At 42.1% G+C, this 24,086-nt stretch overlaps 1 protein-coding gene across 1 annotated transcript; it reads left to right on the top strand.

The window, feature by feature from the left end:
- Positions 1 to 5,145: 5,145 nt before the first annotated feature.
- Positions 5,146 to 19,500, top strand: LOC147633235 (ubiquitin-NEDD8-like protein RUB2). Its single transcript, XM_086806257.1, has 3 exons — positions 5,146 to 5,369; positions 6,053 to 6,312; positions 19,187 to 19,500. The coding sequence occupies exons 1-3, from the start codon at positions 5,277 to 5,279 to the stop codon at positions 19,302 to 19,304; spliced, it is 471 nt and encodes a 156-aa protein (XP_086662383.1). The 5' UTR covers positions 5,146 to 5,276; the 3' UTR covers positions 19,305 to 19,500.
- Positions 19,501 to 24,086: the final 4,586 nt, after the last annotated feature.

Here is a 24,086-nt window from a genome sequence, read left to right as displayed (position 1 = left end):
CTCTCTCTCTCTCTCTCTCTCTCTCTCTCACACACACACACACACACACACACATGTACACACCGCACATACACTAATGAAAACACACACTATCTCCTCCCACACAAACTATCTCTTACATAGAAATTCTCAGCCTCTCTCTCTCTCTCTCTCTCACACACACACACACACACACACACTCTCTCTCTCTCTTCACGCACACTCTCTCACATAGAAACTCTCATGCACACACACAAACACACACTCTCTCTCTCTTCACGCACTCTCTCTCTCTCATGCACACACACACACATACACTCTCTCTCTTCACGCACACTCTCTCACATAGAAACTCTCTCTCTCTCTCTCTCTCTCTCACACACACACACACACACACTTAAATAGATTTACACATATATATAATTTTAATTAATTAAATTTTAGATTAAATTTTAATGGTAGGGATGAGTGGTGAGGTGTACTCACTCTCAAATAAATGCATCTTTCATGTAATCTCTCTCTCTCTCTCTCTCACACACACACATACACACACACATGTACACTATTTATATATACATGCTTACATACCTATAGATACACATACATACATAATATATATAAGTGTGTGTATCTATAGGTATGTAAGCATGTATACAAAGATTTCATTGAAAGATGTGAGATGAGATCTTCTTAGATTAAAATTCAAAATTGCTTTGGAAGATGTGAGATTTGGCTCCTCCTCACGCTTGAAGGAGGAGTGGCCATTTTGAAATAGGCCCCCCTCCTTTGCCCACGTGGAGGGAGGGCCACTCTCCCTTAATCCTGTATAGATACATAAACCTATATATAGACACATATACTTATACATATATACATGTATTTAAAAATATAAATACAAACATCGACATAATTTAATTAATTTTGAATAAATTTTAATGTGCGGAGATGGGTGATAAGTTGTGGTCACTTTTAAATATATAGATAGATATATCATACACACATCTAAACACACACACACACACACAAACATATATATGTATATATATATACATACATACATATGTATGTATATATAAATGTAAATAAAAACACACACACATATACATATATGTTTTCTATTTAATTTATATTTTATTAAAAGATACTTTTTATTCTCTTTCTCTCTCTTTTCACCCTCCCTCATTACATCTCTCTCTCTCTCTCTAGGTCTGCCCCATCTCACTCTCTCTCTGAAGCACATTCTACACATAGATGCAGATGTACACACATGCATGCATATACTCTCTCTCTCTCTCTCTCTCTCTCTCTCTCTCACACACACACACACACACACACACACACACACATGTACACACCGCACATACACTAATCTAAACGCACACTCTTCCTCCCACACAAACTATCTCCTACGTAGAAATTATCTGTCGTCTCTCTCTCTCTTTCTCTCTATCTCTCTCTCTCTCTCACACACACACACACACACATGTACACACCGCACATACACTAATGAAAACACACACTATCTCCTCCCACACAAACTATCTCTTACATAGAAATTCTCAGCCTCTCTCTCTCTCTCTCTCTCTCTCTCACACACACACACACACTCTCTCTCTCTCACATAGAAACTCTCATGCACACACACACACACACTCTCTCTCTCTTCACGCACTCTCTCTCTCTCATGCACACACACACACATACACTCTCTCTCTTCACGCACACTCTCTCACATAGAAACTCTCTCTCTCTCTCTCTCTCACACACACACACGCACATTTAAATAGATTTACACATATATAATTTTAATTAATTAAATTTTAGATTAAATTTTAATGGTAGGGATGAGTGGTGAGGTGTACTCACTCTCAAATAAATGCATCTTTCATGTAATCTCTCTCTCTCTCTCTCTCACACACACATACACACACACATGTACACTATTTATATATACATGCTTACATACCTATAGATACACATACATACATAATATATATAAGTGTGTGTATCTATAGGTATGTAAGCATGTATACAGAGATTTCATTGAAAGATGTGAGATGAGATCTTCTTAGATTCAAATTCAAAATTGCTTTGGAAGATGTAAGATTTGGCTCCTCCTCACGCTTGAAGCTTGAAGGAGGAGTGGCCATTTTGAAATAGGCCCCCCTCCTTTGCCCACGTGGAGGGAGGGCCACTCTCCCTTGATCCTGTATAGATGGCTGTTTGTAAAATGCGCACAGGGAGAATGTGCCTCTGGCTGTCTGCCCGCCGATTGGAAGAAGAGAGAGAGAGAGAGAGGGAAAGTCGCCATGGTGGCTGCCCAACGATGGGAAGAAGAGGAAGAAAAGAAAAAAAAAATGTCGATTTGCTGTATAATTTTTTTTTTGTGTAAGCTTTTTAATAATATAAGCTTTTTTTTTTGTGTGAGCTTTTTAATGTAAGCTTTTTAATAATATAAGCTTTTTTTTTTGTGTGAGCTTTTTAATAATATAAGCTTAATATTATTAAGCTTGTTGTAAAGCTTCTCCACGGCACAGAAAGGAACCGGCCACCGCTATCAAACGCCAAGGAAATTTCTGCACTTCCCTAAATGTCGTCACTTAAAGAAAGGAAAAATTTACAAATTGGCACTGCGCCCACGCCGAGTGGATGCGAGAGAAAGAAAGAAAAATTTTAGCCATGTAATTTCTCAATATTCTTCAATTACTATGAGAGAGAAGAAAAGCCATTAAATTTCATTCTTTAAAAAAATAAAAATAAAAAGCAGGGATTTTGAATTAGAAAAAGAAAAGGGACTGACGATTACATAGCAGATACGGGCTGTGCCCTTTCAAAAGGAACCATACTGATCTAGGGGTTACATGATTTCAAAAGGAACCATACTGATCTAGGGGTTACATGATTACAACTGTTCTGTATACCCATGTGTGCATTAAATTTCATTCTTGCAATTCACTTCTGAACCCACCACAACCATCCATTATAGAAACCTGTCATGCTCACTGGTTTAGCAATCCAAAAGCACTGGTTTAGCAATCCAAAAGCTATGCCTAATCCTCCTTCAATTGTAAACCGACGGATCAAGAAGAGGCTAAGAATCCATGAAAACCACTTTTGTTTGAAGAGGTGGTTTTGATCTTGTGTAGAATGGTTTTCCACCTTCTTTCCTTGCCCTTGATCTTTAATCACATCCAAGGGCTCTCAAAATTCACATAACCTTGCCACACCTTCTCTTCCTTTATCTCTTGGATTTTTTAATAACTCTATCTTTGCCCAAAGTCTTTGTATCCTTGTTGCAGGTGTTTTGCAGATTCCCTCTTCCTGTGTAAGTATTTTAAATTTGTTGAAAAGCCTTCAAAAATTTGCTCCAAGCCAATAACCTTTGGTTAAAAATCAATTTCTTGATTTTTCTTCTTCAATCTCCATGACCCAAATTCAATATATGAATCTATGTGCTCTGATACCACTGCCACTGTTACAAGGACCAAGATACATGGAGAATTGATTAATCCACAAATTAATAAATCACAAAAATAAATCAAAGACACTGTAGAAAAACTCAAGAGCATAAAATCAAGGAACACAAGATTGGGTGCAATCTCCCCTCTCATGAGTGTAGCTCCACTTCCACGACATGAGTATTTTGAGATTTGTATTCATAAAAATAGGCCAAGGAGCTAATAATAGACGTGCTTACAATTTGGGCTTGCTTTTCCCACTTTTGGGTATTGCTTTACATATTATTAACCATATGAAAGTTTCTAAGGTTTGTACATATAAAAACCTTTGCCTAAATATAAATGCTATTGGGTCTTTACACATGAAATAACTTTGTGCACACTCGTACATATATAATAACCTTGTGCATATTCGCACATTCCATTAGGCTGATTCTTGTACACATTAAATCAAGCATATTTTTCTATGATTATTAATTCATCAAAAATATAATAAAATATATTCCTTATTTCTAATTATTATATCATCGAACATGGTATTATTGGACTCGTGTATTATTGTACTCCTGGTATTTTAACCATGCGATTTTAAGAAGTCCTTTTAAACAACAATGTTTTTAAGACGTTATTGGATTTAAATTGTAACATTCAAGAGGAGAAGAATTAAAAAGAAAGATGTGTGAATTGAATGCTAGTAGTCTATGATGTGGGCACATAATTGCACTAAAAGAAATCTTCAATAGCATCATCCATTTGAATGATTAAGATATATGCCACACATTGAGATCACCATCAATATTATGCTTTGTGTCCCAATGCACACAACTTGGGTAACCAATCATGCATTTTGACCACATGATGCTACACATAAACACATATATCATTTGTAGCATATCAGCTTCTATCACATAGGCACCTTATTCTTGATCATCATCTCAAGGTGAAGTGCATGTGATGTGAGCATCATTGATTGAAGTATCTTAAAAGTGTGGTTGCATATACAGCCCACTGAAATGTGACGTAGTGATTTGGATTGATTTCAAAGGTTATCCTCCTCATTTAGTGTCTCGTCCTAATGAGTGGGTTATTAGAGTACTAGCAATACTACAAAAAACCAAGTGTGTTCCATAAAAAATGAAGGTAATTTATGATTAGGTTCTACACATGTTCTAAATTCTTCATTATAAACAAAAGTTACTAAATCCAAGTTTTTTTAGCACTTCATAGTAGTGATATTGATTCTAAATTCTTCACATTTAAAACAAAAGCTGCTAAACCTTTCAACCCACTAAAGGAAAGGGGAGATTTCCCCTACTTATTCTTTTCTCGCTAAGTTAGGTGTGTAAACGCCCTTTGGCTCTTTATAGGACAAGTCTACTTCAATGGCAACCCATCTAAAGGTTGGACTACAATGATGCATCTCCAACTCCCTGCGTGTCCCTATAGCATTTTTAGAAAAAGAAGTAGAGGCTATTTATCTAAGGTCCTTTACACACTCTCCTCGTCCCTTGGATTTTAGAGGAAAAGGGGGAGAGAATCGTGGTTTTTGGAATCCCTGCCCTGCTTTTTTGTAATTTTGAGTAGTAGTGTGTGAAGCCCCAAGTATGAAACCTTCCACAACTACCAATCATGTGGTAATGTATGACGTAAATTGAAGCGTTTGCTTCAAGCTACCATGTGAAAAAAGCTATTTCCTTTGTCTCTCTCTCTCTCTCTAAATAAATATATGTGGGGTAACATTTTGGGAATCTTATAAATGCGTGTTTTCGGTCCGTTCACTCCATTGCATCCTTTAGAGATTTCTTCTTTTCTCCTGCACGGTGTGGAAATTTGAGCAAGATGCAGATTTTTGTAAAAACGCTTACCGGCAAGACGATTACTCTCGAGGTCGAGAGCAGCGACACGATCGACAATGTTAAGACCAAAATCCAGGTCAGTTTGAAGTAATTCTTAATCTTAGTTTGACCTGCTAAAATCTCTGCTAGAAAACACGAATTCGTCTGTCCTGATCCGTTACACTCTCCTTTATCCGCTTTAATCTTTTTTTTTTCGATTAGCTTTTTATAATGATTGCTGTTATTAAAAAAACCTAATCTTAAGTCTGGTTTACTCTGCCCGTTGAGATAAACACTAATCTCGGTTTGTATAGACATTATCAAGGTAGGCAATGTTTGATAAACTAAAGGTGTCTATGTAAACAATGTTTGGTTCGATCTGCGGTCTATTCGGTATTTAGTCTCTGTTAAACAAACCCTAACCTGTGTAAACTTCTAAGATCATTTGGCTCAATGTCATGCGCAATGCTGTTAGAAACCGTTATTTTTTCTGGTTTTAAAATTCTTATAGCTGGTTTGGGTCGGGTTTGTACATGCATGTTGGATGGTTAACCCTATTTCGTCAACAATCTGAAAACCCTAGTTCTGAATTGATGCATGTCTTTTTGAACATAGTGAGGAAGCCCTAATTTCCTTTTGTACAGAATTAATTTTTTTTTGATGGTAAACCCTAGTGAACAATTTGGGGTCTCTTTTTGCACATGGATAATAATGATCAACCATATGTTGCTGCACGTGTGCGACTAACCCTACCTTCTCTCTTTGTGTGCGTGTCACTAGGACAAGGAGGGGATCCCTCCCGATCAGCAGCGGTTGATTTTTGCTGGAAAGCAGTTGGAAGATGGCCGTACTCTGGCGGATTACAACATCCAGAAAGAGTCCACACTGCATCTTGTTCTCAGGTTGCGTGGTGGAACCATGATCAAAGTCAAGACCTTAACTGGGAAAGAAATTGAGATTGATATTGAGCCCACTGATTCTATTGAGAGAATCAAAGAGCGAGTGGAGGAGAAGGAAGGAATACCGCCTGTGCAGCAAAGGTGAGTGTAACTGTCCTCTCGGATTCAGAATACCCCTTGTACTGCATCTAAGGTCATGGTTTTGATTGTTATACCTAATGTCATGTCTTCTCCCATATATTTTCTTTGTGCTTGTATTTACGAAGGTGAATGATTTATTCTTATCCAATAAAGCTCCTTCATAAAAGGCAGCAGCCCACCAAGGTGTCTGGATGACTGAGCAGTGCCCAAGCCTTTGGGCTGCACATGTAGGTTGCCCAGGTGGGGTGCTGTGGGCCTTATGGCTGCCATGTGGAGGCTGACAAGGGAAGCCGGGCAGCACCAAGCATTTGGGCTTATGGTAGCAATGAAAACTGTAATGGGAGGTCCTGCCAGGGGGAGGTTGGTGAGGGGGTTCCTGTCAGCGAAGCATCAAAACACAGGTTGCTGATATGCAAAATGCAATGCATGAAAAAACAAAGTTTAAAAAATTTGGGAAAAAAAGCTGGCGACGTGGTGATGGTGATGTGCCGCTGACACGTGGCAAGAAAGTAGCGCAAGGTCACCTTAAAGGCTTGGAATGATGGGACTAGCTTTTGGAAAGCAAAAGATTAGAAGCTTTTAAAAAACTAAAAAGAGAAGAGCTTTTATTATTAAAAAAATGCTTTTAGGATTGCAAGTGAGTTTAAAAGCACTTTTCTCAAGTGCTTTTGGGCAAGTACTATAAATTCAGCTATTCTCTCATTGTTGAGACGTGTAAAAAGACAAAAGAGCTCTCTAGCTCTAAGAACGTGTACTCAAGACTCCTCCAAGGAGTTTTATCTAATATAACTTGCGCGGGGGAGGGGGGGGGGGGTTTGGCCCAAGGCTATTTCGATCCCTAGTGTGGTCTTCTCTCTCTACTCTCTCTTTTGTTTATTTTCAGATTTTCTCATAATTTTTGAAACCGATCCCGTCAAGTGGGAAAGACTCCGTTGGACACCCACACGCTTAATAGCACAACTTTAAAACCACAAATTTGAAATGGACAACTTAAAACAACTTGAAATTTAAATGAAATGAAATGGAAAGATGGACACCAGCACTGGGGCCGGAACGGGCCGACCCCCCCCTCAATATATGATATATTTATTGGGAGTATTTAATAAATACAATGCTCCATGGGTTTCAAGAACCAGATAATGTCCATGTACATATGAAAACAGTACCAAACAAATAGGCTCGAATTTCGATGTAGAAGCTCGAAGCAGAACGACCACTAGTGTGGTCCAATCTCTACGGTCCTGTGCTTTCACTGGACTCCGCGGAGAGCGCCTCACTGGTGTTCCGAGACCACGCACAAACAGGCGCTCTCGTACTAACGCCTGGCTCTCCCGATCTCAGCACCTTTGGACCGAGGTTCTCCAATAAAGCTTGGACAACCCGGCACCGAACGGGTGTGGCCGTAGAGGGAGTCGGGAATCCTTTATCAGATTTAAACACAAAATATTTTACTTAAATCTGAAAATTCACTTACTTGTGGATGGCTGATAGAAAACCAATACTCGTAGTATGATGAAGCCACCCAGGAGATGCGAAGTCCCCTTGTAGAACGCCAGTGGAGCAGATGTGCCACCTTTGCAAGGGAAGAGAGACCTGGCTGCTGTGTGGAGGAGCAGCCTGTTATGAAGAGAGTGTACACCCACAGTTGCCTGCAAGAGAAAAAGGGCAGCCTGCTGGAGAGCAAGTGCAGCCAATATATGGAGAAGAGGGATACTTGCTGCAGCCGCCTGTGGGGAGTAGAAGCTGCAGGCGAATAGGTGCAGTCGCCTGTATAGGAGGTGAAGCAGCCGCCTGCAGGAGAGCTCACGCAGCCTGCTGAGAAGGGGAACCGGTAGAAGGTACAGCCGCCACAGATGGTCCAGAAGCGCAGCCTGGACAGCATACAGGTGAGGTTGCCAATAGTTGGTGGGCAGCCTGTAGCATGTGCAGTCGTAGAGCAGCCAGCCGCCTGGGAAAAGCAAGCGCAGCCTGCTATGAAGAGAAAGAGCACACACACACGCCTGTACGGGAAGTGAAGCAGTCGCCTGCAGGAGAGGAGGCAGCGCAGCAGTGCAGCCTTGTGGAGGTGACAGCCGCCTGCAGGAGAGCTCACGCAAGAGTTGGTCGCCGTCTTTGTTTTTACGATAGAGGCGCGGTTCATGCCCACGCTTGAAAGGGAAGGGTCTTTTTTTATAAAAATTAAGGTGTAGTTTACTTCTACGCTTGCATGAGGGTGGGGAGTATGGGTAGGTGACCATGCCCACCCCCACACTCACTTAAGTGGGGCTCCCCACCTTGGCCCCTAAGTGGGTGCCCAAAGGGGGTGCCCACATTTAAGTGAATGTGAACACTTAACCTTATAAAACTAAAGGTTAGAAATAAAATAATAAAAACAACATGTGCAACATACTTACCACCTGTTCACATGCACTAAAACTCGTCAGAATACAGAGCAGACTTCACGACTCACTGGCAGGCGTCCCCGCTCAGTAAGTAACACGTCAAGCAGGCAAACACACAAATACATGTCATGCGAAAACAGTTTCAAACATGCAAAATATGTGTGCATGTGCAAATAGTAACATGGACATACCTCCCGTTCATGGAACAAGTACAAAATATCTGTCGGCACAAAACTGGCACGACATAAAAACATAAAAACCTGGTCTTCCTATGGAGTGACAATCCCATAGGTAAGACACAGTTCCAGGCAAGAGTCTCCCTGTGGTGTGACAGTCCCATAGGCAAAACACGGCACGAATACTGGCTCTTCCATGGCGTGACAGTCCCATGGGTCGAACACAGTCCAGGTCATACACGGGTGGCACTGGTCTGGCTCCCGTCCATACGACACCATCCTGCTAACACGGGTGGCACCAGTCTGGCTCCCGTCCATGTCAGCAAAATACTGGCCTCTTCACATGAGACACCGGCCTGGCCTCAAGTGAACGAGACACAAAAATTGGAGATGGACCAAATGGTCGGCCAATTGGTGACATCCCCCCGGGCTTCTAAAGAGTTGACCTCAACTGAAAAGCCTCAAGATATGCCTGCAACAACTGCGGATAATCTGCAAAATAATCCTCATTTACCCACTTGGCATCAATAGGCAAATAATTCTTAAACTTCACAAGGTATCTCCTGGAAAGCTTTCCTGCAGGTAGCTTTCTCTCCTTGTGAAAAACAATCTGTTCTGGCTGGAGGATCTCCTCAAGCTCTTCAATCTCTGGCGGATCTTCTGTGACAGGCTCTTCAGGATTTGGCCCCACATATTTCCGAAATAGACTCACATGAAAAGCATTGTGAATCTTCCAATGACTAGGTAAAGCAAACCTGTAGGACACTTCATTGATCTTCTAAATCACCTTGAAGGGTCCGTAATAGCGAGGAGAAAGCTTAGGATATGATCCTTCTCGACCTGGCCTCTTCCGAAGCCTAGCCTTCTCAAATTTCAGCAATACCAAATCACCTTCTTTGACTTCCATGTCCCTTCTATGCTTGTCAGCAGTCATTTTATGCTTATCCTGAGATCTTGCAATGGCTGTCCGTACCTGACCAAAGGCAACATCCAAGTCACGAACATATTCATCAGCTGCAAAAATCTCATCCTTTGTACGAAGGATGGGTGGCAAGACCACTCTGCCATAAATAATCTCAAACGGAGCCTTTCCTGTGGAAGCATGGATTGTATTGTTGTAGGCAAACTCAACAAGTGGAAGATACTTCTCCCATGCACTCTTTTGATCTGCTACATAACACTTCAACAAATCCAACACGGCTGAATTTGCAGCTTCACTTTGGCCATCCGTTTGGGGATGATAAGCTGATGAAAACTCAAGCTTAGTACCCATATTATCAAACAAAGCCCTCCAAAATAGGCTTGTTGTCCTGGGATCTCTATCTCCAACAATGGATTTGGGCATACCATGATGCTTGAAAATATTAGCAAGAAAAAGCTTTACCATATGATCAGCTTTGATGGTTTTCTTGACGGGCAAGAAGTGAGCTTGCTTGCTAAACCTGTCCACAATAGTCCAAATAGCATCATTCCCATGCTGGGATCTAGGCAAATCCATTATAAATTCCATCGTGATACTTTCCCAAGGTTGCGAGGGAATAGGCAATGGCTGAAGCAAACCTGGAGGCTTTTGCCTGTCAAATTTCACCTTTTGGCAAGTAATACATGCACGCACATAAGCCTCAATGTCTTTACGCATGCTCGGCCAAAAGAAATACCTCTGAATCATGCGAGTAGTAGGCATAATACCTCTATGACCAGCATATGGTGGAGCGTGACATTCGTCCATAACCTTTGGACGCAAATCCTTCACCACACATAGGCAATTATCCTTCATTAGATAACCCTCGTTGATAACATAAGAGGCATGTGAATGACCAGCCATCAAATCAGTCCATATATGGCAAAAATCAGCATCCAAATGATACAAATCTCTCATAGCAGATAGATCTCCATGAGAGGCCACTGAGATTGCAGCCACATAAGGCCTCCTAGATAGTGCATCGGCCACCACATTTTTCTTTCCTGGAGTATGCACAATCTGAAAATGAAACATGGAAAGAAAGTTTGCCATTCTCATTTGCTTCTCTGAAAGCTTAGTTTGAGATAGAAAGTATCTCAAGCTTTGATGATCTGTCTTGACTACAAATTCAGCCCCAAGAAGGTAATGTTTCCATATCTTTAAGGCGTGAATTACAGCCAAGAGCTCTTTCTCATAGATATCCATATGAAGCTCGGCATCATGCAAACGACGGCTCTCGTATGCAACTGCATGCCCTTCTTGATTTAGGACAGCTCCTATGCAATCACCACAAGCATCACATTCAACCACGAATGACTTGTGCAAGTCAGGAACAATCAATACTGGACCACATATGATCGCATGCTTGAGCTGCAAGAAAGCAAAGCTCGTTTACCTGCTTCATGATTTCTTCTTGTTGTGCAGCACTCACTCGGTATGCGGGTTTGTTAGGTGGAGAACTACCTGGCACAAGATCTATGCGATGATCTTCGGGCCTGGGGAGGTAGTTCACCTGGCAATGAGTCAGCAAAACAGAGCAGACTTCACGACTCACTGGCAGGCGTCCCCGCTCAGTAAGTAACACGTCAAGCAGGCAAACACACAAATACATGTCATGCGAAAACAGTTTCAAACATGCAAAATATGTGTGCATGTGCAAATAGTAACATGGACATATCTCCCGTTCATGGAACAAGTACAAAATATCTGTCGGCACAAAACTGGCACGACATAAAAACATAAAAACCTGGTCTTCCTATGGAGTGACAATCCCATAGGTAAGACACAGTTCCAGGCACGAGTCTCCCTATGGTGTGACAGTCCCATAGGCAAAACACGGCACGAATACTGGCTCTTCCATGGCGTGACAGTCCCATGGGTCGAACACAGTCCAGGTCATACACGGGTGGCACTGGTCTGGCTCCCGTCCATACGACACCATCCTGCTAACACACGGGTGGCACCAGTCTGGCTCCCGTCCATGTCAGCAAAATACTGGCCTCTTCACATGAGACACCGGCCTGGCCTCAAGTGAACGAGACACAAAAATTGGAGATGGACCAAATGGTCGGCCAATTGGTGACAATTTTATGCGTGAAATTGTTGTTTTCTTGAAGATAAGCTAAGTACCCGTGCCATAGCCCCTACTTCAGTTCCTCCCTTAGATTGCCAGATACTAGAGGGAAGGAGGAGGGGGAGAGGGGGATGCAGGTACTTACTACTTCCATTATACTTTCATATTGTAGTTGCAACTCTAAGTGGACTGGCAAATGGGGGTTTCACAATACACTTGATAATTAATGCAATTAAACAGTGAAATTAGCCACAGCCTTAAACAAATGCCACTTAATCTACAAAACTGTAAAAGAGAGATGTGCATAGCGGACACCGCATAGAGATTGGAATGGGCCAACACCACCGGAGTATTTTATTACCCAAAGGAGAAAATATCATGTACAAACTTTTGTCAAAGTCACGTAGCAGCAGCACGCACACCACCCTAGGGCACTGAGCAACGTCGGTGGCTGGGCTTCCATCTCCTAGTCGTTGCTTCCCCCCAAAAACCCGGCCGGAGGAGATATCTATGACAAGGTGTCATATATGGCTCTTCGACTTCCCATGCTCTTGTATATGGGATAATCCACCACAACTTCTAGTCATGCGATAACCCGAGAGTAGCTACGAGAATTGCCACCTCCAACAACTTTGAGGGTCTTACTCTCCCCATAGGAGATGCCGGATTATCCATATATAAATGCCATAACTCAGTCCACTATGAGGTAACCATAAAATTCAGTTTGTACATAGATTGTAGAAATGCCGAGCCAACAATATAATCCATATACCTTCGTGTGGGTACTGATTCTTTCCCAAAAACCATGGGTCTTCGTGCTATAGAGCTAGTGCAATAGGTGTAGCTCTCCATTTAGTTGGTACAAGAAGTATAGAATTTGAAACAATAGGTACAACCCTCCATTCAGTCGGTACAGCAAGTACATGGCTGGTATAGGAGATACAACTCTCCATTCAGTCGGTACAGCCCTCCATTTAGCCGGTACAATAAGCACATGGACTGGTACAATAGATGCAGTCCTCCATTCAGTAGGTACAACCCTCCATTCAGTCGGTACAACAAGTACATGGGTTGGTATTGATCCACAGCCCTAAGCCTAATTAATAACAAGATGCTAATTTAAACATGATTGAGATAGAGGAGAGAGAAGAAGAGAGATTGGGTGTGAGGGTTTTCTTTATTTCATATGGTACAAAAAGGTTGCTTAATGCTTGTACATGACTTAGGGCTTTGGTCCATAGTTACCGCGGAACGGGAACGTTCCGGGAACGTCGGATGCTAGAACGGGAGCGGGAACGGGAACGGGAGCGGATCGGGAACGTCGCGGAACGCCACGTCATATGACATGTCAGCATATGACACAAAAAAATGTAACTTTTTGTATACGGATAGCCAAATATGCTTCATAATATTTGCTCCCCCAAGACATGAACATACATTTCTGCAAGCAAAACTTGATTTTTTTTTTTCCGGAACGTTTCGGGACGTTCCGGGAATGTGCCTTCGCCCGGAACGGCGTTCTGGCATTCCAGGAAGGCGGAACGACGTTCCGTGGTAACTATGCTTTGGTCAGCCCCATAGAGGTGACCGTGGCCCCAAAATACTTGATGAATGAATGAATGATGAACTTCATGCTTATATATATGTTGAGGGATGCAGTCGGCTAGCTATAGTGTTGTCGGCCTGCTGCTTGGACAAGAATATACTGAATTTTTTGATTAAATGCTGCGGTTATTTCTACTTTGTCCTCACCTGATGTCTTTCACACTGGTGCTTGGCTGCCTGTTGTCTTGACTTCTTGTTGGTTGCCGACTAGAGGCTGCAGGTTGTCAATAGGTCATCAAGCCACTTTGATGCTTTAGATGATGGTAATACTGACGACGACGACGATGACGGCGATGATGATGATGTAGCTGGTTGTCTACTTGATGCTAACTGCTGATTAATGAGGGATTAAGACTGATTGTTCATGCACAAGATTAGCCATGGTGCACGTGACATTCCCTTTTGTTAAACTTGATGATGGGGTGGACACTTTGTCATCCTTCCTCCCTGCACTTCTACTGATTTTGACGTCTTGCTTACTGACTGACTTTAACTGACTTATATTTTTGTCTAAACACCTCCACTCTTGATCTCCACTTCCAAGTCTTGCTAAAGAACTGAGCATATGTTCCACTGTTGTCCCCATGCCTGCGTACTCTTACCCTTATCATAGCGTTGGGTCACGTGTCGGAACTCATCATGCTTGTTGCTAGGCCTTTGGATTGATCTGAGAGCTTAATGATGTACTGGTTATGCGTACATACCTCAAAGAATGCTTCCTCTAGCTTTGCCTCTTGTCGACGACTACTTTTGCTACCCTACTGCATTCTTGCTAAAAATTGTGCACCTTCCTTGGGACATTGCTTAGTGGGCTTAGCTTGAGTGCTCTGATACCAATGTTGCATGCGCGGAAAGCCTTTGCTGTATTGATCCATAGCCCTAAGCCTAATTAAGAACAAGATGCTGATTTAAACATGATTACGACAGAGGAGAGAGAAGAAGAGAGACTGGGTGTGAGGGTTTTCTTTATTTCATATGGTACAAAAAAGTTGCTTAATGCTTGTACATGACTTAGGGCTTTGGTCAGCCCCATAGGGGTGACCGTGGCCCCTTTCTACATGACTTGTATTGATGCTAATGATAAACTACTGAAAATACTTGATGAATGATGAATGATGAACTTCATGCTTATATATATGTTGAGGGATGTAGTCGGCCAGCTATAGTGTTGTCGGCCTGTTGCTTGGACAAGAATATACGGAATTTTTTGATTAAATGCTGCGGTTATTTCTACTTTGTCCTCGCCTGATGTCTTTCATACTGGCGCTTGGCTGTTGTTGCCTTGACTTCTTGTTGGTTGCCGACTGGATGCTGCAGGTTGTCGATAGGTCATCAAGCCACTTTGATGCTTTAGATGATGCTAATACTGACGACGACGACGATGACGGAGATGATGATGATGTAGCTGGCTGTCTACTTGATGCTAACTGCTGGTTAATGAGGGATTAAGACTGATTGTTCATGCACAAGATTAGCCATGGTGCACGTGACATTCCCTTTTGTTAAACTTGATGACAGGGTGGACACTTTGTCATCCTTCCTCCCTGGACTTCTATTGATTTTGACGTCTTGCTTACTGACTTTGACTTTAATTGACTGATATTTTTGTCTAAACACCTCCACTCTTGATCTCCACTTCCAAGTCTTGCTAAAGAACTGAGCATATGTTCCACTATTGTCCCCATGCCTACTCACTCTTACCCTTATCACAGCGTTAGGTCACCTGTCAGAACTCATCATGCTTCTTGCTAGAAATTGTGCACCTTCCTTGGGACATTACTTAGTGGGCTGAGCTTGAGTGCTCCGATACCAATGTTGCATGCGCGGAAAGCCTTTGTTGTATTGATCCACAGCCCTAAGCCTAATTAAGAACAAGATGCTGATTTAAACATGATTAAGATGGAGGAGAGAGAAGAAGAGAGATTGGGTGTGAGGGTTTTCTTTATTTCATATGGTACAAAAAGGTTGCTTAATGCTTGTACATGACTTAGGACTTTGGTCAGCCCCATAGGGGTGACCGTGGCCCCTTTCCGCATGACTTGTATTGATGCTAATGATAAACTACTGAAAATACTTGATGAATGAATGAATGAGGAACTTCATGCTTATATATATGTTGAGGGATGCAGTCGGCCAGCTATAGTGTTGTCGGCCTACTGCTTGGACAAGAATATACTAAATTTTTTGATTAAATGCTGCGGTTATTTCTACTTTGTCGTCGCCTGATGTCTTTCACACTGGCGCTTGGCTGCCTGTTGCCTTGACTTCTTGTTAGTTGCCGACTAGATGCTGCAGATTGTCAATACACTTTGATGCTTTAGATGATGGTAATACTACTGACGACGACGACGACGACGTAGCTGGCTGTCTACTTGATGCTAACTGCTGAGATTAATGAGGGATTAAGACTGATTGTTCATGCACAAGATTAGCCATGGTGCACGTGACATTCCCTTTTGTTAAACTTGATGATGGGGTGGACACTTTGTCATCCTTCCTCCCTGCACTTCTACTGATTTTGACGTCTTGCTTACTGACTGACTTTAACTGACTTATATTTTTGTCTAAACACCTCCACTCTTGATCTCCACTTCCAAGTCTTGCTAAAGAACTGAGCATATGTTCCACTGTTGTCCCCATGCCTGCGTACTCTTACCCTTATCACAGCGTTGGGTCACCTGTCGGAACTCATCATGCTTGTTGCTAGGCCTTTGGATTGATCTGAGAGCTTAATGATGTACTGGTTATGTGTACATACCTCAAAGAATGCTTCCTCTAGCTTTGCCTGTTGTCGACGACTACTTTTGCTACCCTACTGCATTCTTGCTAGAAATTGTGCACCTTCCTTGGGACATTGCTTAGTGGGCTGAGCTTGAGTGCTCTGATACCAATGTTGCATGCGCGGAAAGCCTTTGCTGTATTAATCCACAGCCCTAAGCCTAATTAAGAACAAGATGCTGATTTAAACATGATTACGACGGAGGAAAGAGAAGAAGAGAGATTGGGTGTGAGGGTTTTCTTTATTTCATATGGTACAAAAAGGTTGCTTAATGCTTGTACATGACTTGGGGCTTTGGTCAGCCCCATAGGGGTGACCGTGGCCCCTTTCTACATGACCTGTATTGATGCTAATGATAAACTACTGAAAATACTTGATGAATGATGAATGATGAACTTCATGCTTATATATATGTTGAGGGATGTAGTCGGCCAGCTATAGTGTTGTCGGCCTGTTGCTTGGACAAGAATATACGGAATTTTTTGATTAAATGCTCCGGTTATTTCTACTTTGTCCTCGCCTAATGTCTTTCACACTGGCGCTTGGCTGCTTGTTGCCTTGACTTCTTGTTGGTTGCCGACTGGATGCTGCAGGTTGTCGATAGGTCATCAAGCCACTTTGATGCTTTAGATGATGGTAATACTGACGACGACGACGACGACGACGTAGTTGGCTGTCTACTTGATGCTAACTGCTGATTAATGAGGGATTAAGATTGATTGTTCATGCACAAGATTAGCTATGGTGCACGTGACATTCCCTTTTGTTAAACTTGATGATGTGGTGGACACTTTGTCATCCTTCCTCCTTGGACTTCTACTGATTTTGACGTCTTGCTTACTGACTTTGACTTTAACTGACTGATATTTTTGTCTAAACACCTCCACTCTTGATCTCCACTTCGAAGTCTTGCTAAAGAACTGAGCATATGTTCCACTGTTGTCCCCATGCCTACTTACTCTTACCCTTATCACAGCGTTGGGTCACCTGTCAGAACTCATCATGCTTCTTGCTAGAAATTGTGCACCTTCCTTGGAGGTTGGGACATTACTTAGTGGGCTGAGCTTGAGTGCTCCGATACCAATGTTGCATGCGCGGAAAGCCTTTGCTGTATTGATCCACAGCCCTAAGCCTAATTAAGAACAAGATGCTGATTTAAACATGATTAAGATGGAGGAGAGAGAAGAAGAGAGATTGGGTGTGAGGGTTTTCTTTATTTCATATGGTACAAAAAGGTTGCTTAATGCTTGTACATGACTTAGGGCTTTGGTCAGCCCCATAGGGGTGACCGTGGCCCCTTTCTGCATGACTTGTATTGATGCTAATGATAAACTACTGAAAATACTTGATGAATGAATGAATGAGGAACTTCATGCTTATATATATGTTGAGGGATGCAGTCGGCCAGCTATAGTGTTGTCGGCCTGCTGCTTGGACAAGAATATACTAAATTTTTTGATTAAATGCTGCGGTTATTTCTACTTTGTCCTCGCATGATGTCTTTCACACTGGCGCTTGGCTGCCTGTTGCCTTGACTTCTTGTTGGTTGCCGACTAGATGCTGCAGGTTGTCAATAGGTCATCAAGCCACTTTGATGCTTTAGATGATGGTAATACTACTGACGACGACGATGACGATGATGATGTAGCTGGCTGTCTACTTGATGCTAACTGCTGAGATTAATGAGGGATTAAGACTGATTGTTCATGCACAAGATTAGCCATGGTGCACGTGACATTCCCTTTTGTTAAACTTGATGACGGGGTGGACACTTTGTCATCCTTCCTCCATGCACTTCTACTGATTTTGACGTATTGCTTACTGACTTTGACTTTAAATGACTGATATTTTTGTCTAAACACCTCCACTCTTGATCTCCACTTCCAAGTCTTGCTAAAGAACTGAGCATATGTTCCACTGTTGTCCCCATGCCTGCGTACTCTTACCCTTATCACAGCGTTGGGTCATCTGTCGGAACTCATCATGCTTGTTGCTAGGCCTTTGGATTGATCTGAGAGCTTAATGATGTACTGGTTATGCGTACATACCTCAAAGAATGCTTCCTCTAGCTTTGCCTGTTGTCGACGACTACTTTTGCTACCCTGTTGCATTCTTGCTAGAAATTGTGCACCTTCCTTGGGACATTGCTTAGTGGGCTGAGCTTGAGTGCTCTGATACCAATGTTGCATGCGCGGAAAGCCTTTGCTGTATTGATCCACAGCCCTAAGCCTAATTAAGAACAAGATGTTGATTTAAACATGATTATGACGGAGGACAGAGAAGAAGAGAGATTGGGTGTGAGGGTTTTCTTTATTTCATACGGTACAAAAAGGTTGCTTAATGCTTGTACATGACTTAGGGCTTTGGTCAGCCCCATAGGGGTGACCATGGCCCCTTTCTACATGACTTGTATTGATGCTAATGATAAACTACTGAAAATACTTGATGAATGAATGAATGATGAACTTCATGCTTATATATATGTTGAGGGATGCAATTGGCAAGCTATAGTGTTGTCTGCCTGCTGCTTGGACAAGAATATGCTGAATTTGCTGATTAAATGCTGCGCTTATCTTCTGCCTTGTCCTCACCTGATGCCTTTCACAGTGGCGCTTGGCTGCCTGCTGCCTTGACTTGCTGCAGGCTGCCAGCAGGTCATCAAGCCCCTTTGATGCTTTAGATGATGGTAATACTGATGATGTAGCTGATGATGGTGACTGATGATGACAGTGATGCTGTCTACTTGATGCTAACTACTGACTAATCAGGGATTAAGACTGCTCATGCACAGGATTAGCCATGGCATGGGCGTGCACGTGACACTTTTGCTTGATCTGGGTTGATTCTTTTTGGCAGCTGCAGAGATATATACTAATTTGTGCTGCCATTGATGACCAGGCTCATTTTTGCTGGCAAGCAAATGAATGATGAAAAGACTGCCAAGGATTATAACATCGAAGGTGGTTCTGTTCTGCATCTTGTACTTGCACTGAGAGGTGGTGGAAACATGATATGACTTATGGTGCCTTGCACTAAACTATCACCTAACAGGGTATGTGAACTTGAATCTAGTTCTGTACCATATATACAACTGATTCAGATAATTTTTGTAAGGTATAAGACATGGCCAAAGAATGCCCATGTTGCTATTACATTTTAAGAGATGTTTCTGGCTAAACTTTTAAGATTGCAAAGTGTTTTTGTGGAACAAACGTATCCCTATTGATCGGCTAGGTGGTATAGTATTTAAGCAAGAGGTGGTAAGCCTTCCCAGCCTTAGTTGATGTCTTGCATGCTTGTTTGTTACTGCACTTCCAGTTGACAGGTTCTGTAGTGTTATGCTTACTTTGGTCTACATTTCTTTTTGCAACCTAATGGGAAAGGGAACCTGCGTTTAATCCCTTCCTAGATTGCAATAGTGAGGGGATGTGATCCGTTCTTTTTTTTTTTCTTAACTTTGAAATGTTTTCTTTCGTTTGTCTGTGGCACGTTATAACTCTCTCTCTCAACACACATACATATTACACATACACACATATATATGTATATGTACATATACATGTAAATACACATACACATGTGCAAGCATGCATTTGTCCATGTTCAGGATCTCATCTCTTACTGTGCCTGCAAGTAGAACTAGTCTCTCCACTCACCAACAGAGCAGCAGTAATAGGGTGTCTTCATGCTAAGTGAGAAGAAGGCAGCAGCACAACTATTAAGCTCTTACCACCAACTCGACGACATGTACCGGTGGTTTGAGCTCTAGAGGGCACAGCATTGCCATACAACAAGAGGAAGAAGAGGGGTGCCAAAAGGGGAACGTCAACAGTAGTAGCATTAAACACAGAGCATGCAGCAACCATCTTCAAACTTATTCTTGATTCATGGTCACATGTATCTTCTGCAAGGGACGTGCAGCAGAGTCCATATCAAAACAACTACAGCAAAGTAGCTATCCTCTCAGTCATCTTCAATAGAACTCAGAGGTGGCCAATGGTAGACACATCAGTGCAGCATCACCCAGCACTAGCCAGAGTCCTTTAAAAGTCAATCGTCAAGCAATCCAAGGGTGAAGGTTTTTTTTTTTAAATTTTGAATTTGGTGTTATGTTTTAAGAAGCATTCATTCTTTGTGCAAGTATATTTATTGTTTACACTTAAAACATTCCATAATATAAATATATTTTTTTGCAGAAGGGTATTTGCAATCTGTTTTCTTTTGTGGTTAGAAATAAACCTTATAGATGATCATCCCTAGATTTTTATATTTCGAGTATGCATTGTTTTAAGCAAGAGGAGGATTTCCATGCACTTTATCCACTTGCATATGGAGACTATATGTTAAGGCCATTATAGCCACCCGCCGTAAGTTGCATATGGACTCTATATGGGTTTCCACACAATTGAGGCCCAAATTCAAGCTTTGCCCAATGAGGTGATAGCTCAAGTGGTGAAGGTGCTTGCTTAGGACCAAGAGGTCCTGGGCTCAAAACCCCCTTGGTGCTTCCTTGACAGTATCGCCTATGGGCGATGAAAATCTGGTAACTACGGGAGGATCTTGGGCCTAAGGCCAGTTTAAAAAAAAAGGGCATTGAAATCATCATTCTTATGAACACCATCAACTCCAACAAACCAAAAAATCTAAAAATATCGCTTTGAAGATTACTCCACGCAATGAACCACACATAATGATTGTAGCACATTGATGATTCAACCCCAACCCTATATTGAGGGTGGATGTTGAAATTTCACATTGAGAAGTATTTGGTTGTGGGGTTTATTTAAATTGAATGGTTGTATTTTTTAAGGTTGATTTAAGAAATGATTTCTGAAAGGATCAAGAACTTTTTAGAGCACAAGTAAAATTGTAATTTAAAACTATTCTTGATCTTAACATGTAAAAAATGATCTCAAGAGGTGATAAGTCCTTTATGAATTCTTTGATAGCAACACCTCAAATTGTTAAGAATGTGATTTAGTATGGTCAAAATGTCTAGATTAATAAGGAAAGATTATGGCGCTATAACCACAAGGTCTCTACTTATCTTTCTATCTCTCAATCATCTCAAAGAGCCATAAGGAATCGATAAATTGTTCAATTGGCTACTATACCTTTTGAACTAAATATCGAGTGTAGTTTTAATCCAATTCAAGTTGGTTACAAAATAGGCCCCCTTGCATGGGGCGGGCTCGGTTGTTGGCGTCCTCTGCTCCTTTTGTTCGCCTCGGTCGTGTTGCATGGGACAGGCTCGGTTGTGGGGGCATCCTCTGCTCGTTTCGTTCGCCTCGCTCTTGCGTTGTTGCATGGGGCGGGCTCGGTTGTGGGCGTCCTTTGCTTGTTTCATTCGCCTCGCTCTTGCGTTGCATGGGTGGCTCGGTCGCGGGCGTCCTGTGCACCTCCTCTGTTGCTAAGGTGAGATGTGGGTCGCTCCTTTCTTCTTGCGTGTTGCACAGAGCGTTCACGTGGAGTCGTCTGATGGTCTATTGCTGGTTCAATTTGATGAGAACCTTGATTAGTTTTTAATGCTTGTTTAGTTGTTTGGTTGTTGTTTGCTTGCTAGTTTGATTTGTTTAGTTGTTTACTTTTGTTAGTTTGATTTGATGTTTTAAACCTTGCTAATCTTGTTTAATGCTTGATTAATGTAAGGTTTATAAGGTTGTTGTGTACAATTTAGCATGTGTGAAATTTTTGGGGTAGTGTGCATGCATGGGGGCTAGGTGGCAATTAAGGGGGTGCTGCTCCTTTCTTCATGCGGGGGTGCTCACTCTTGCGTTGAATGGGCATCCTCTGCTCCTTTTTTCATGCTGGTCCTTTCGTTCTAAGGGGGCCTCGCTCCTACATTGCATGGGGCGGCTCGGTCGTGGGCATCTACTGTGCACCTCCTTTTCTCTTGAGGTGAGATGCGTTCGCTCCTTTCTTCTTGCGTTTTGCTCAGAGCATCCACGTCGGTTTTGGTGGTCTCTGATTAGTTGTTGGTTTGATTTGTTTAGTTGCTAATTATTGCTTGTTTTGATGAGAACCCTGATTTGATGAGAACACTTATTTTCTATTTTGTAGATTAATTTCTTAATCTTAATTTTTGTACGTTGGCCTCGTGAGGGCGCGTACGGCTTAGGTACGGTCGTGGGTGTGATGTGATCTTGGGTGGGGCAATAAAAGGGCACCTGTGTGGGGGCTCTGGGCATAGAAACTCATTGTTTTCGTGGGTTGGGGGTGGGTTGGGTCTGTCTAACTGTCGTAGGCTCTGTGTGGGGTTGGGTTGGGTCTGTGTGTTGGGTTGGGGGTGGGTTGGATTGGCTCTGGTGCCATGGCACCTCGCCGTCCTCAAGGGCTTACAGACATCACAGATGTAGGTAAAGACACAACAAGCCCTTATGCATGTCCACGGGATAAAGGGAAAGTCTTGGAGGTTATTGCATCCACTGATGCCCATGACAAAGGCAAGGGCGTGACAGATTCAACAAATCCTTGTATTCTCACACCCCATGAAGAAAATAAAGTTGTTAGAAATCTACATATGGTGAAGAATAAGGCAAGGCCTGTAGGTTTTGACCCTAGTGTTAACAATACCACCAAATGCAAAAAAAACGTCGCTCTTTAGGTTGACCAGGCTACTTGAGGTTTCTGTGGCTGTAAGTGTTGGGAGTGGTGACATAGATATTGCATTCTAGGAACCACTGGAAGACTTTGTCTGGTTTGAATGTGTTAGTGGTTTGTTTGCTCTTGAGAAGGGTGGAACAATGAATCATATCCACTTTCAAATGGTCATTAAAATAATGGCAGTTTCCTTGATCTCTGTAGGCAACCTTATCAAAAAATATCTTGCTTGAGATATATCAAAACTAGCTGGGGGCATTGTCATGTGCAAGGGTTTGAAACAAGTTCGCTTGCACACATTCGAAGGCATGTTGGGTTATTGCATGAAAGATATGTTTAAACCTCATTTTTAAGTTTTTTTGTCACAGTGTAATGGCGGAAGAAATTACAAGAGGGCGGGAGCAATATGCATTGTATGGGGCTGGAGATTTAAAGAATAAAGTCTCTCTGTCTCGCCAGTGAATGTATTTGACCGAGCATATGTGTACATGGATAACTACATTCCTAATAGGCTTGGGGCAACATTGGAGTCAACGCTTTTGCGCATGTTGCACACGGGGAAGTACTACCCCTCTGCCCATTGGCTGATCCCTAAAACTGGAAATGGGATGGACAAAGAAGAGCGGCCATAGCATGGAAAGTGATGAAGATACCTCATCTCGCTCAACTGATTGATGTTGATCAAATTTTCTTTTTGGATTCTCCTCGTTGGCAGGTATTATCCGGATGTGGATCCTGGTAAAGGAAGCAAATGAAGAAGATGATGGGAAGCCCGGTTCAAGAAGCAACCCCATCAATGTTGAAAGTGACGAAGATGTGTTGTTTTGTGGAGAGGGTGGTTCCTTGTCTGAAGAAGGGAATCATGGATCTTTTCTAGATGGCTCTGACTATGTGCCTTTGTTCCATGCTTGCAAGACAACCAAAGATATTGTTTTCATGTGACTTTGAAGAAAGAAACTGGTAAATAGTTGTACATACTCGAAGCAAAAACCTTGTATATATCCGAAGCAATAATTTTGATGAATATATGCAATATCTTTTCGAAAATGTCTATCTTGTCAATTTTTGTAAATATGCTAAATTTTTTAATATCAATATATAAAAGAGAATTTTTTATTGCAAACCATTGAATTTAAAATATTTATTGCAAACCATTGCAAGGCCTAAACCTACCGAATCGAAATTTTTCATGCGAATT

Source organism: Cibotium barometz, chromosome 12, assembly GCF_041138505.1.
Source record: "Cibotium barometz isolate CiBa-2024 chromosome 12, ASM4113850v1, whole genome shotgun sequence".
NCBI lineage: Eukaryota > Viridiplantae > Streptophyta > Polypodiopsida > Cyatheales > Cibotiaceae > Cibotium > Cibotium barometz.
The sequence above is the reverse complement of the archived record's forward strand: the minus strand, read 5'-3'. Positions and strand labels throughout refer to the sequence as shown.